Source organism: Mustela erminea, chromosome 12 (assembly GCF_009829155.1).
Source record: "Mustela erminea isolate mMusErm1 chromosome 12, mMusErm1.Pri, whole genome shotgun sequence".
In the NCBI taxonomy this organism is placed as follows: domain Eukaryota; kingdom Metazoa; phylum Chordata; class Mammalia; order Carnivora; family Mustelidae; genus Mustela; species Mustela erminea.
Window position 1 is genome coordinate 35,202,749 of NC_045625.1, and position 15,654 is coordinate 35,218,402.

At 43.7% G+C, this 15,654-nt stretch overlaps 1 protein-coding gene across 1 annotated transcript; it reads right to left on the minus strand.

Moving 5' to 3' along the window:
* Positions 1-12,070: 12,070 nt before the first annotated feature.
* CCIN (calicin) lies at positions 12,071-14,250 on the minus strand. The gene has a single exon (XM_032308849.1). The coding sequence runs from the start codon at positions 13,921-13,923 to the stop codon at positions 12,157-12,159; it is 1,767 nt and encodes a 588-aa protein (XP_032164740.1). The 5' UTR covers positions 13,924-14,250; the 3' UTR covers positions 12,071-12,156.
* Positions 14,251-15,654: the final 1,404 nt, after the last annotated feature.

Here is a 15,654-nt window from a genome sequence, read left to right on the forward strand (position 1 = left end):
AGAAAACATTAAAATCCCAAATGGCACATAAGTAACAACTTCAAAATACATGATGAAAAAACTGACAGGACAAAAAGGAGAAACAAATAAACAATATAGTCGGGGACTTCAACACTCAGAAAAATGGATAGAACTAATAGAAAGAAAATCAATAAGGATATAGAAGGACTGAACAACACCATCAACCTGGATCTAATTGACATGTATAGGACACTCTATTCAACAATAACGAAATATACATTTTTTTCCAAGTGCACATGGGATATTCATCAAGACAAACCATATCTGGGGTCATAAAAAAAAAAAAAAACCTCAACAAGTATTTAAAAGAACTTAGGAAAAATAGTGTATGCTCTCTGACCGTTATGGAATTAAAGTAGATACGATGATCAGAAAGATATAAAGAAATTTCCAAAACTTTGGAAATTAAACAAAACACTTCTAAATAATCCATGAGTCAAGTCTCTAGGGAAATTAGAAAAATATTTTTAAGGAGATGAATGAAAATACAAATATAAAGTTTGTGGAATGTAGTTAAAGTAGTTTTTAGAGTAAAATTTATAGTAGTAAATGTTAGTATTAGAAAAGAAGAAAGGCCTCAAGTATATAAGCTTCCACCTTAGGAGACTAGAAATAGAACAAAATAAACCCAAAGCAAGCAGAAAAAAACAATAAAGAGCATAAATCAATAAAATTGAAAACAGAAATAGAGAAAAGTAATGAAATCAAAAGGTGGTTCTTGGAAAAAAAATCAATAAAATAAATCTCTAGCAAGACTGAAAAGAAGAAAAGACACAAATTACTGGCATCATGAAGTACTCTGCAACATTAAAGAGAATATTATGAATCACTCTAGGCACATAAATTTGGCAATGTAAGGGAAATGCACAAATTCCTGAAAGCCACAAACTACCAAAACTCACCAAATGGATAATCTGAATAGCTTTATGACTAAAAAATCCAGTTTATAGTTAAAAACCTCTCCCCAATGCAAAACAAACAAACACCAGAACAAAACAGACAGACAAAAACCAGAACAAAACAAAACAAAAAGAACCACCACCAACAGCAAAGCAAAACAAAACTGCAGGACTAGATAATATTGTCAGCCAGTTCTACCAAATATTTAATGAAGTAACACCAATTTTAAGCAATAGCTCCTGGAGAGAGAGAGAGAGACAGAGAGACAGAGACAGAGAGAAGGGAATACTTCCCAACGCATTTTATGAAGCAAGCATTACTCTGGTACTAAAACTGTGCAAGGGGAGTACCAAAAAAGAAAACTATAGGTCAGTATCTCCTAAGAACATAGGTGCAAAAATCCCCCCAACAGAATACAGTCCCCAACTTAATGATGGTCCAATGTATGATTTTTCAACTTTATGATGGAGAAAAAGCAATACTCATTCAGTAGAAACTGAATTTTGCATGTTGATCCTTCCCCAGGCTAGTGATGTGCGGAATGATACTCCTCAGTGGTGGTAGCCCCAGATCCCAAAAGTAAACAACCTATACACTTAGAACCATTCCATACCCATACAACCAATCTGCTTTTCACTTTCAGTATTCAATAAATTACATGAGATATTCAACAATTCATTATAAAATAGGCTTTGTGTTAGATGACTTTTTCCAACCCCAGGCCAATGAAAGTGAGCATGTTTAAAGTAGGCCGGGCTAAGCAATGATGTCTGGTAGGTTAGGTGTATTAAGCACTTTTGACCTGCATATTGTTTATCAGGACTTAACCCTGTGGTGAGTTGAGAAAGATCTGTATTTTTTTTAAAAGATTTTATTTATTTATTTGACAGACAGAGATCACAAATAGGCAGAGAGGCAGGCAGAGAGAAAGGTGGAAGCAGACTCCCTGCTGAGCAGAGAGTGCGATGCGAAGCTGGATTCCAGGACCTTGGGACCATGACCTGAGCTGAAGGCAGAGGCTTTAACCCACTGAGCCACCCAGGCGTCCCTGTATTTTTTTTTTTTTTAAGATTTTATTCATTTATTTGACAGAGAGAGAGAGACAGAGAGGAAACGCAGAAGCAGGGGGAGTGGCAGAGGGAGAAGCAGGTTTCCCACTGAGCAGGGAGCCTTGCCTTGGGCTCCATCCCAGGACTCTGGGATCCTGACCTGAGCTGAAGGCAGCCCCTAATGACTGAGCTACCCAGGTGCCCCAGAAAGATCTATATTAGCAAACTGAATCCATCAACATATAAAAGGAAAGTATTTCTTGACAAAATGGAGTTTATCCCAGGATGCAAAGCGGGTCTAGTATTTGAAAACAAATCAATGTAATCCACCACATGCACAGTCCAATGAAGAAAAAAACCCATGTAATTCACACAGAAAAAAAAACAAGAAAAAAACCTTGAGGGTGCCTGGGTGGCTCAATGGGTTAAATAAAGCCTCTGCCTTTGGCTCAGGTCGTGATCCAAGGTTTTGGGGTGGAGCCACGGATAGGGCTCTCTGCTCAGCAGGGAGCCTGCCCTACCACACCGCGCCTGCCTCTCTGCCTACTTGTGATCTCTCTCTCTGTCAAATAAATAAATAAAATCTTTAAAAAAAAAAAAAAAAGAAAAAAAACTTGACAAAACTCAATACCTAATATTATAGTCTCATTATGAAAACCTATCATATTAGTGATAAATTTGATATATTAATGATGAAAACTGAATGCTCTTAAGATCAGTGACAAGTCAAAGATATTCCCTCACTACTCCTATTCAATATTTCATTGGAAGTCCTAGCTAATATAGTAAGATAAGTAAAAGAAATAAAAGGCAGGGGCGCCTGAGTGGCTCGGTGGGTGAAGCTCCTGCCTTCGGCTCAGGTCATGATCTCAGGGTCCTGGGATCGAGTCCCGCGTCGGGCTCTCTGCTCAGCGGGGAGCCTGCTTCCTCCTCTCTCTCTGCCTGCCTCTCTGCCTACTTGTGATCTCTCTCTGTCAAATAAATAAATAAAAAATCTTAAAAAAAAAAAGACATATGGGGGGCATATGGGGGGTATGCACGGGTAAAATAGATGAAAAGGGTTAAAGAGTACACTTACCATGATGAGCACTGAGTAATATATAGAATTGTTGAATCACAATATCATACACCTGAAACTAACATAACTCTGTATGTTAACTATACTGGAATTAAAATTTAAAACTTAATTTTAAAAAAGGCATACTGATTGCGGAGGAAGGAATGAAGTTGTCCCTACTTGCAGATGACATGACTGTCTACCTAGAAAATTTTAAGAAATCTACCCAAAAAACTCCTAAAATTAATAAGTGAGTTTAGCCAAGTTGCAAGACATATGGTGAGCGCACAAAAATCATATTTCTCTATACTAACAATGTGTGGTTAGAAACTAGAATTTTAAAAATACCAATTCTGATAGCTTCCTATGATAATTTTACAAGTAAAATAAAATTGAGTGACTATATAGCAAATGAAATCCAGCAAAATATAGAAGGAATTCTATAGTTACTAAGTCCAGTAATAATATAAAAAATACAGTATTAGATATAAAACTATATTATAAGTTTATACCTGAAATGAATGGTTTTGCACTGACAAATTAATAAAAGGGACTTGTGCTAGTTAACAGATTAAAGGTGAAAACTTGTGCTCCTTTCACTAGATGCAGAAAAAAAATTTGGTAATATTTACTATCACAATAAAAGCTCTTAGCAAACTTGGAATAAAGGAAATTTCCTTAAAGAAATAGAAAGTCATTATATATAATTATATATTTGGAAAGCATATGAGTATCTACAAGTAAACTATTTTAAAATTCTTTACATATTCTGGATACAAGTCCTTTGCCAGATAGGTGATTTGTAAATATTTTCTTCAATATGTAGCTTGCCTTTTCATGCTCTTAACAGTATCTTTCCAGGAGCAAAAGTTTTTCTTTCTTTCTTTCTTTCTTTCTTTCTTTTTTAAGATTTTATCTACCTATCTGACAGAGGGAGAGAGAGAGAGAGAGAGTCTGAGGGTGCACAAGCAGGGGGAATGGCAGGCAGAGGGAGAGGAAGAAGCAGCCTCCATGTTGAACAAAGAGCAGATGTGGGGCTCGATCCCAGGACTCTGGGATCATGACCTGAGCTGAAGGCAGCCATTTAACTGACTAAGCCACCCAGGTACCCCAAAAGTTTTTCATTTGAAAAGGTCCAATTTATCAATTTTTAAAAAGGATCATGCTTTGGGTGTCATATCTAAGAAATCTTTGCTTAACTCCAGGTTATAAATATAGTCTCCTCTGTTTTCCTCGAAAAGTTTTGTAGTTTTGCTTTTTACATGCCCAGCTATAATTTGTATTAGTGGAGAGAAAATATTTACCACATGTACAACTGATAAAAGGCTCACATCCAGAATACATAAAGATGTCCTACAATTTGCTAAATACAAATCAACATACAAAAACCAGCTGTATTTCTAAATACTGACTATAAAAAGAGGAAATGAGTTTAAAAAAAAAAGATTATTTATTTATTTGACACAGAGAGAGAGAGAGAGAGAGAGATCACAAGTAGGCAGAGAGGCAGGCGGCGGTGGGGGCGGGGGGGGGGAGCAGGCCCCCTGCTGAGCAGAGCCTGATGTGGGGCTCGATCCCAGGACCCTGAGATTGAGACCTAAGCCAAAGGCAGAGGCTTTAACCCACTGAGCCACCCAGGTGCCCCAGGAAATGAATTTTTTAAAGGATACTATAAAGTATACATACTTACATGTGTTTACAAATTTTTAAATGTCAAATACCTAGGAACAAATCTAACAAAAGTATGTGAGACCTCTACAAAATAAAGTATAAAACTTTGAGAGAAATTAAAGAAGACTCTCTGAAGTGTAGAGATATACCATGTTCATGCATTTTAAAAATTGATATTGTAAATATATCAAATTTCCCTAAACTGATCTATAAATCAGCGCAATCACAACTAAAATCTCAACAGGTTTTTTATGGATCTCGGTGGTCTAATTCTACTAATCTAAACTGTGTAGGATGTGATAAGGTTTTGCTAATGTCAGTAACTGTTCACTGTGTTATTGGTATAAGTTCAGAAAAATAGACCAATGAACTAAGAGAGCTCATAAACACATTTCCGTATAGGGACACGTGATTTACAACCATGGTTGCACTGCAGGAAAGTGGAAGATGGATTGGACAGTTATCTATCTGTATGGCAATTTTGTGAACCCAGGGTAGAGAATGTTTTTTCCAAGTATCAAAGACAGTAACCAAAAAGGAAAAGATAAATTGGGCTGATTACAATTAAAATATACCATTAAGAGTGAAAAGACAAGACACAGAGGGGAAGAAGCTATTTACCACATATATAACTGATAAAGGGCTCATATCCAGAATATTTTAAGAATTCCAGGGATGCCTGGGTGGCTGTCAGTTAAGCACCCACTCATGATTTTGGCTCAGGTCATGTTCTCATGGGTCATGGGACTGAGCTCTGTGTCAGCTTCCACACTCAGCAGGGATACTGCTTGAAGATTCTGTCCCTCTGCCCCTCCCCCAACTCTCCCTTCCTCTAAAATAAATAAATAAATCTTAACACAGACACACACACACACACACTGAGGGGATGCCTGGGTGGCTCAGTCGATTAAGCATCTGCCTATGGCTCAGGTCGTGATGGAGCCTGGCATCAGGTTCTTTGTTTGGCAGGGAGCCTGCTTCTTTCTCTTCCTGCTGCTCCTTCTGCTTTTGCTTGCTCTCTCTCTGACAAATAAATAAATAAAATCTTAAAAAAGAACACATTGAGATCCCACTTAATATGCAATTGTCTATAATTTAAAAGTCTAACAATACCAGAGCATCTGGCTGGCTCAGTTGGTTAAGCGCCTGCCTTCAGCTCAGGTCATGATCCCAGAATCCTGGGATCGAGACTGGCATCAGGTCCCTCCCCGCTCAACGGGAAGCCTGCTTGTCCCTCTCCCACTCCCCTTGCTGTGTTCCCTCTCTTGTTGTTTCTCTCCCTCTGTCAAATAAATAAAATCTTTATAAACAAATAAATCAATAAAAGTCTGACATTACCAAGTACTGGCAAGCGTGTAAAACCACAGAACTTCTCATATACTGCAAATGACAATGTTAATTAACAATCACTCTGCAAAAATAATTTGCAAATTACCTTACAAATAAGACAGCAATCCCACTACTAGGTATATGCGCTAGACAAACTTGATACATGTGCACCAAGATACACTCACAAGAACAGCATGGTTTGTAATCACCCAGAATGCAAACAACCCAGACATCCATCAACAGGAGAATGGATAGGGACAATGACATAGTCATATGACAGAATAGTATACAGATGTGAAATGGATGGAACTAAACGTGCATACTCCATGGATAAATTATAAAACATAATTTTGAGCAAAGAAGCCAGGTACAAGACAATTCATACTGTACAATTTTCTTGTGAAGTCCAAAAACAGGCTGAACTTACCTATACATGAGAAATGCCTATTTAGATAATAAAACTATATAGAAAAGTTAGGGACACATTATTATCGAGGTCAGAGGGGAGAGAAGAGATCATAATCAGGAAAGCGGCCACATAGTTTTTGAGGTCTTGGCAATGTTCTCCTGTACTCAGTAGTAGTTACATGGATACTTAAAATATTTACAATAAATTGTTAAGCTACATAGTTATGTATCATTGGTTTTATGTGTTGTGTTCACAGTAAAAAGGGTTTATTTAGCATGTTTCTTACATTTCTCAATAAGCATTCTAACTTATATATGATATATTTACTTTTGTTCAAAGATGTAACACGGATCTTTTGGAAGTAAATGTGGAATGTTTTATGTCATCCTTTAAATGGTATAAAATAAACAACTAGACATGGGATAACGGAGCTCCTTCTCACTAACGAGAAAGGTAAAAATGCAAAGCGGACATACTTGGTCCCAGGTATTTTCTAAAATACTTAAAAAAAAAAAAAAAGATTTATTTGACAGAGAGAGAGAGCGCATAGGCAGAACAGAGCAGCAGAGAGCAGGCAGGGAGGAGGCGGCTCTCCACCGAACAGGGAGCCTGATGCGGGCCTTGATCCCAGGGTCCGGGGATCATGACCTGAGCCAAGGCAGACACTATAACTGACTGAGCCACCCAGGAGCCCCTCTGAAATACTTCTGATAAATCTTAAATATTCTAATTAAAAAATAAATGGTAGGAAGGTAAGCATAGACTTGCCATGGTTCTTTGGCCAAAATGAAATGATACACTATGACTGTCCATGTTTCTGAGCTACATCATCTTTGTTTTGTCCTCACAGAGCCCCTTCACAGGAAGAATGCTTTCTCTGACAACAACTGAGCATGGAAGACACAAGGTTATTAAGCAACCGTCATATAATAAGCCCATGAAAAGATGCTTGGCATCATTTGGCATCATTAACCATCAGGGAAAGGTAAATCAAAACCATAATGAGATGCCACTTTGCTCCCAGTAGGACGGCTATATTTGGAAAGACAGATAATAAGTGTTGGAAAGGACTTGGAGAACTTGAAACTGCCATACATTACAGGTAGGATGTAAAAGGATGCATCTGCTTTGAAAATAGTCTGGCACTTTCTGAAATAATTAAATATAGAGTTAACACAGAATCCAACAATTCTGCTCTGATGTATATACCCAACGGAAGTGAACACACACATGAACACAAAATCTTGGATATGAATGTCCATAAAGCATTATCATACCAACTAAGAAGTGGAACCAACCCAGAGGTCCATCAATTAATTGATATATGAATTAATAAAATGTGGTATATCCATGCAGTAGAATATTATTCAGCCATAAAAAGGAATGAAGTACCAGCATAAGCTACGACATAGGTGAACCTTGCAAATATTATGCTCAGTGAAAGAAGCTAGGTAAGAAGTGACATATTGTATGATTCTGTATTTATGAAATGTCTTGGATAGGCTAATCCATAGAGACAGACGTAGACTAGTCGTTGCCTAGGGCTGGGAAGATAAGGGAGCTAGAGAGTGACAACTAAGAAGTTCAAGATTTTTTGGGGGGGGGTAAGGAGGAGGTTATAAAATCAATTGTGATAATGATCATACAACTCTGTGAATATACTAAGAGCCATTAATTGGACACCTTGAACTGTGTAATAGGTAAGTTATATATCTACAATAAAGTCTTTCAAAATATGTCATCACTTCATTGTGTTATTTAATATTTCTGAACAACCTAAGTGGGACAAAAGTACCCCAGTTTTTAACACCAGATTTCACATCTTAACAGAAACACTGTATAAATAACACAGAAAAATACAACAAATTCTTCTTTGGATATTGGTGTCTTGATGAGAGGAGGCTTCACTGATCCTTGTGTGGCATCCTAAGGCAGTATGTCCTAGGAAGCTGTGAAATAGGTAAAGGTTGCTGTGTGTGTGTGTATGTGTGTAAAGTGTTTGAAGAATAATTTTGAAAGGGAAGATGGGAAAGAAAGGAGAACTAGAAGGAAATCATCACAGGTGTATTCTCCGGTGGATTGATTTTAGGAAAAAAGTTGAAGATCTGGAAACTGATTGGCTAAAAACTGTGCATGTCTGAATTTCCCCTGGAAAGACTTCATGTTTCTGAGTTGGGAGACCTGAGTTGTCATTCAAAAGCCTTGTCTTTCAAGACCACAACCTCTGCTATGAATTGCCAAAGCTTTCCTTGTAGCACAAAGCCAAGATTTTGGCTTTTGAGTCTTGCGTTGGCCTCTGCCAGCCTCCTCACGGTGGTAAGCCTTGAATGCTTCAGCCTTATGGTCTAATTGTAATGTGGGAGGGGATTAGGAAGGAAGGAAGAGGAGGAAGGAAGGGCAACAGGGGTTAATATATCAAATTATAATCCTACCATGCCAAAGATCTCCCTTTTTAGCCAGCACCCTAGTGATTCAGCAGAGGCCACGGCTGCCCAGTACTGCAAGGGAAAGAATCAAAGGAGAAAAGGACAAAGAGGACGATGTGGTCAGGAGCCAGTTCGGCAGCATGGTAGGAACAGAAGGCAGACTGAGTCGTTTAGTGATTGATCTGGAAATGAGAGATGGAACCAGTGCAGAGACATTTAGGATGCTCAACTGAGGAAAAAGATGGGCAGAGAGCAAGAGGTGGGCCTGAGAACTGAGGAAGGTTTGTTTCCAGAGAAAGAGAAACTTGGGAATGTTTATGCAATAGAGAGAAATGATCAGGAAGGGGATATACAGAGAGAAGGAACTGAGGGTCCTGAGGAGCGGCGAAGTGACAAAATGGAGAGCCAGGGCAGAGGGACGGACATTGAATCGTGGAAAGACGCTGCTTCCTCTGAGAGGCAGGAAAGCAGCAGAAGCTCTGGAGAGGGTTTTGGTGGATGTGGGACCGCCTGTGGAGCTCAGATCACGTGACCTCTCTGATCTGGAGATCTGGTGGCAGAGTGAGAGGCAAGCAGTTGAGAAAGAGGAGAGAAGAGTAGGGCCTCGGGACACCAGAGAGGGCTAGAGAATCAGCTGTGGAGAACAGCACCAGGAGTCAGATCAGCCTGGGGGGAGGGTGGCGGGCAGCTGGGCTGAGTTGCCTGGGTCTGTAAGACCCTTTGTACTTCCAGCTGGAGGATGGCAGTGAGGTCAGGAGAGCTGGGGGCTGCCCAGTGCTGAAGAAGAGAGAAAGGGAGGAGACGGTCCAGAGAAGAGGGGCTCAGCGGCGAAGTCCAAGATCCTCACCTGCAGGGAGCAGAGTGAGACTTGGGCAGAATGTGGGCTTTGAAGCAAGTGGCCACTCGGCAGAGAGGTCAGGGGGATGATCTTGAGTGGGTTGAACAGGACTGAAGAAAAAGTCCTCGGGACTTCCTGGGAAAAGAAAAGGAAAAAGAAAAGAAAAAGAAAAAGTCCTTGGGACTTCCCGTGAAAAAGAAGGAGCTGGAGCCGGTGTGAGCCATGAAGCTCACTGTCCTGCACGATCTAATCCAGTAGACGCTGGCCTCCTGGGGGTTAGTCCAAACTTCATTTGTGCTCTAAGTGTAAAACATACATGCTACTCCAAAGACTTAATATTGAAAAAAAGAACATTAAATATCTCATTAATAAAGGTTTACACTATGTGTTTTGGTGAGTGCTGTGAAGTGTGTAAACCTGGCGATTCACAGACCTGTACCCCGGGGATAAAAATACATGTTTATAAAAAATTAAAAATTAAAAAAAAATAAATGTTTACACTGATTATTTATTTAAATAATATATGGATCTATTGGGTTAAACAAATTATTAAAATTAATCTCACCTGTTTGTTTTTACCTTTGTAGTGAAGCTTCTAGAAAAATTTAAATTACACGTGTGGCTTGTGTTCGATTTCTCTTGCTCAGCACTGCTCTAGAGACTCCCTTACTGGGACATGGATTGTCCGTGTCATGCCTGTGGCCCCAATACCTGGGACAAGGACCTACACAGAGAGGCCTCAGGGAATGGTGTGTTTATGTGTGTGTGAATCGATGAGTCGATGAATAAGTAAATTCGTGAATGAGTGAGTGGATAAGTGAGGATCCTATATGGTTTTTGAGGACTCGGTCATTTTCTTTGCAGTTGTGGAGAATTATATATGAAAGGGTAACCGAGATAGTTAGAATTGAGGCAAGCTCACCAAGGCTTTGAGGGAGGAAATCTTCAAGAGCATTTTAGGGGACCTTATACTTGATATAAAGGCTCAAGATCATGGACCCTTGCCACACTCCTTCCCCCCCAACCTTTAAAAAAAATGTCCTTCTGTAGCACCTTAATAATGCCAGGGACTGTCCTAGGGATTCTGCGCATATGAACTCATTTAAACTTCACATCACCCTAGGAGGTAGGCACTCGTCTTTTGCAGATAAGGAAACTAAGGCACAGAGATGTGAAGTAGTTTGGCCAGGAGTACCCAGCAGGTGGTGGAACTGGTATTTAAACCAGGCCGACTGGCCCCAGTGGCCATACTCCTAGCGATTACACCATCCTGTCCTCTCTCCTCAACCCCAAGCTTCTCCCCAACAGAGATACAGTAGACCCCCCCTTATCTGCAGGGGATCCGTGTCAAGACCCCTTGTGGATGCGTGAAACTTCAGATAGCACCGAGCCCTCTATATACTATGTTTTTTCCTCTACACACATACCTATAATAAAGTTTAATTTATAAATTAGGCATGGTAAGAGATTAACAGCAATAGCGAATAATAGAGCAATTTTACAATACTCTGTAATAAAAGTTATGTGAATGTAGTCTCTCTCTCTCTCTCTCAAAATATCTTATTATGCTGTACTCACCCTTCTTGTGATGATGTGAGGTGATAACGTGCCTACGTGATCAGATGAAGTGACGTGAATGGCGGGGGCGTTGGGACATGGTGTAGGGCTACTACTGACCTTCTAAGGATACGCCAGAGGCAGGATCATCTGCTTCTGGACCACTGCTGACCACAGGACACAAAACCACAGATAAGGGGGGGGTTGGTGCTGCATAGATTCCTTTTTTCTCCCTTTACTGAACTCTCCTTCACTCCCAATCCCTCAGGCCCTATATTCCTGGAGAAAGTTCCCGATGCACTTTGCTTACTGAAAACAATTGTAAGTAACCCCCAACTTCCCCACCAATAAGTCAAAAACACACCACAGCTGCACGGTCAAATACAACAAGCAAGTGACCCTGCCGCCTCTGTTCCCGCCATCCCCACCTCTGAGCCTTTCCCACACCATTTTCTCCATCTCCGCCCCGCAGCCCCAGTGTCCTGTCCTGAGCCTGGGACTGGCCCTCCCCTGCCTTCCTGGACAGACTCAAGGGGAGTGAGTGTTGGAGGAGTCTGAGGTTTCCTAACTCCAAGCAAACACTGTATCTCCGTCCAGCAGATGTCGGCGAGGTGACTACAGGGGACAGAATGGGGCTTCCCAGACACCACCTTGGCCAGTGCCCAGGAGACACTTCAGTCCCACCCGCCAAAGACTCCATTCCAGCCTCAGCTTGGATCCCTCCGATGACAGAGTAGCCCTGAATTTCCACCCCCTGGGAGCAGCCCTAGCCCAGAATCTCCACTTTCAGGGCCGAACAGACTGGAACACTAAGAAGGAACCAACAGGCCATCTTCCTCTCTCTCTCATTAAATTGTGAATAATAATGCATTTACTTATTCTCCCACTTAAAAAGTTGTTTAAATCCTTTGAAGAATCTTGCAAGGTAGCTTGGCTAGACAGCAGGCAGGACAGTCCAGTGCCTCCGGTGGGGGAGCCAGGGTCTTCCATTCGCCTGTCTTTTGGTCCAACAAGTAGGCATTTGGGTTGATGGTATAATCCTTTGTCTGGACGTCACTGGCTGTGGTGACACCCCCACACACAAACACTCTGTTGTCTCCAATGGAGCAGATAGCATGGGACACATCCAAGGGGCAGTTGTTGGGCAAGAGAGGCACCGAGGTGGTCGTCTTGTTAGCCTTTATCTTCTGCAGGTTGATTTCGACGCTCTGCCGGTGGCTGTGTACACAGAGGATATTGTCCTGTTGGAAAGAGAGCAGGGGCCTGTGGTTGAACTCAATGGGGAAGGTGATACACTGGACCACATCCCCAGTGTTGGTGTCAAAGCAGTCCACCACTCCGACCCGTGAAATATAGCCCTTCACCAAGCAGCGGCCCGTGACAATGTACAGGTTCCGGTCCCCCTTGGTGATCACAGCTGTGCCATCCATAGGGATGCTCATCTTCCCTGCCAGGCACCAGGCCTCCTTGCGCTCATCATAGCGATAGATGTTGGAGACATACCGCCTTGGGGCAATGCTCCCACCCACTGAGTACACTGTCCCCCCGCAGGTCACCATGGTGTGGAAGACGAGCCCAATTGGCAGGTCCGGCAACTTGGTCCAGGAGTTGTCATCCATGTCGTACCGCCAAGCTGTCTTCAGCCCTGAAATCTGCTCAGTGGTCCCACCAGAGATGTAGATGTAGCGGCCAGCAGAGGTGGCACTAAGGGCTGCCGCCCGATAGGGCATCTCTGACAGCTTCAACCACAGGTTCTCCTGGATGATATAGGCAAACACTCCATCATTGAACTTACCATGGGCCTTCTGGCCGCCCAGGATGACCACTGAGTCAAGCAGGGCACCTTTCCGCTGGTAACTCAGCAAGCTGGACGGCCTCTCCTGCTTTCGGTCCACGAGGACACTCTCGATCAGGGTCGCATGGGCTGAGCTGTTCTCCATGCCCATCAGCTTGTTGCTGGCAAACATCAGTGTCTTGTTGGAGACAGCATTCAGATTGATGTAGTTGAAGAACTTCTTGAAATACTTCTCCCGCTCATCCTTCCGGAAGTACACCCAATTGATGAGGGCACTGAGAGCCTGGTCCTCATTGAGCACATGCAGGTTTTCATCTCGGAGCAGGCGGCCAAAGATGACAGGGGGACAGCGCATGAAGTGCATACAGCCCTCGGGACTGGCCCAGTAGTGGAAGTTGTCACGAATGCCAGAATAGGCCAAGTCTGACACCTCTTTGAGCTCAAACAACTCAGCCAAGAAGAGGTAACGCAAGCAGTTTGCACGGCGGATGGACTTAATCAGGAAGTCGTTACAGTGGATTCTAAGGCGTGGCGTGTTGAAATACTGGGCCCCGCGAAGGAGCTCCTCCACGTTCTGCTCCGAGATCACCACCTTGCCACTGTAGAAGTAGTCCAGGAGCTGGTCCACCGTGGCCGGACTCAGGTAGTTGGGGTCAATGGTGATGAAGAGCTCATCGGTGGTCTTCATGTCATTGCTGGAGATGAGGCTCTTCACCAGTGGGGAGACAGCAGCCAGCACGTTGCGATGTGCAAAGAAGACATGGTGGTCCACAGTCAGGGCCATGTCCCAGTACTCTTTGCGTTTCCTCTGTTTGTTCAGGTTCTGCAGCACAAAGCTGTTGTAGTTTTTCTCCGTGAATTCCAATTTCATGGTGCTTCTGGCTGGCTGAGGCAGAAGATCAGCAGCAGGTACTGGAGAACAGACGTTCTCAGGCCTTTGGGATTCAGATTGATGGTTGTTTGCAGAGCAGTTGATCAGGGAGGAGGGGGGCTGGGAGAGAGGGTGATGTCATAGAATGGATGAGGTCATCACAATGCCAGCCCCTGAGGCCTTTCTCAGAGGCTCAGGGCCTTTCTCCCCTCTGATGGCTCCAACCTGTCGAGGCTAGATCTCCTGCCGGGACTTAAAGCCTTGGGCCCAGAGCTCAAGAGAAACTTGGAGATGGGTTGCAACTCTTATCCAGGGCTTTTAAGACTCAGTTCAAGGCTATTTCTGGAATGTCTGAGCCAGTCTGGGTGGGGGTGGTATAGGAAGGGAAAAGGGGAAGGTGGAGGAAGAAAAGCGATTTTTGGATCTAGAAGGTTCCTTCCATGTACAGGAGGGAAACAGGCCCAGAGAAGAGAAGGGACTTGCCCAAGATCACACAGCAGGTTGGAATCAGACCCCTGGAAGCCAAGTCTTCTGACACAGTACTCATCTTTCCAGGAAGCTCCTAACTACCTCGCCTTCCCAAGTCTCTGATTCTTAGGCCTCAAGGTACCTTTCTCTGCCAAGGCTCCTGGCCATCAGAGAATTTCAGGCTCTGTCCTTTGCCTTCTAACCTTTGTAGCCATGGACACCACTTTTTTTTTTTTTTTTTTTTTTTTTTAATGACACCATTCTTCTTTAAAATGGAGGGAGAGGTAGAGGCCAGGGCAGGGACAGAGGAGTCAGCCACACACTGGGGAATGGGAGGGCCTCTGAAGACCTGATGATTTCGGTTCTACAGCATACTGGGAACTTCTCTCCACATTTCCAAGTCTGTAGTCATGCAACTTTGGGCATTGTGGGCTGTCAGCTGTCTCCATCAAGCATCGACTTGGACAAGTGGCTCAGACTCTCTAAACTTCAGTTTCCTCATCTGTGAGACGGGAATAACAGCACCCCCTTCGAAGATTATTAAGAATTTAAATGAGAAAATGATTACAGCGTGTTAAGTACAATGTTTGGCTTGTAGAAAACGTTCAATAAATGTTAGCTGCCGTTACTTTATTGATATTATATTAGTTCACCCTGCGCCGGTGTCCTTGGGTGCTCCCTTTGTACGTAAATACCTGTCATCCTCCGGCTGGTGTTTGGTGGTGGCGAAGAATCGAATCCCTTCGGAATCCCGCGCCCTCTTGGGGCGGGCTGCGCCAGCCCGGTCCCGCCACGCGGTGGAGCTGGAGGGCCATCTCCGGCCGCGGAGGCCCGGACGACCGCGCTCCCTGAGCTCGCCCGCAGCAGCCGCTCCCCGCGGGGACAGCAGCGCCCCCCTCCCACTCATCCCAGCCCCCTCGCCGCGCGGCTCCCTCGCGCCCGGCGCCGGGTGGCGACTGCAGTGCCCATGGCAGGGCCTCCCACGTCCAGCACAAAGCCGCCTGTGCCCGCTTTCCAGGTGGGGTGCGGAGCGCGGGAGAGGAGCCGTCTCTGACTCGCGGCGTCCCCCCTGGGCGCCCCGCTGGGTGAGGTGGCGGCAGACTCCGTCGCCCGCCGGCGGGCGTGGGATTCCCGGAGTGCCAGCCGCGCGTCTCTGTGTTGCCCGTGCCACGGAAGGGCTAAAGTTCAGCGGAGCCCCCGCGGAGGGTGGATGGCTTCTGCGGACAGTGGAAGAGCCCAGGCCCCACCCCCGACCAGCCTTGG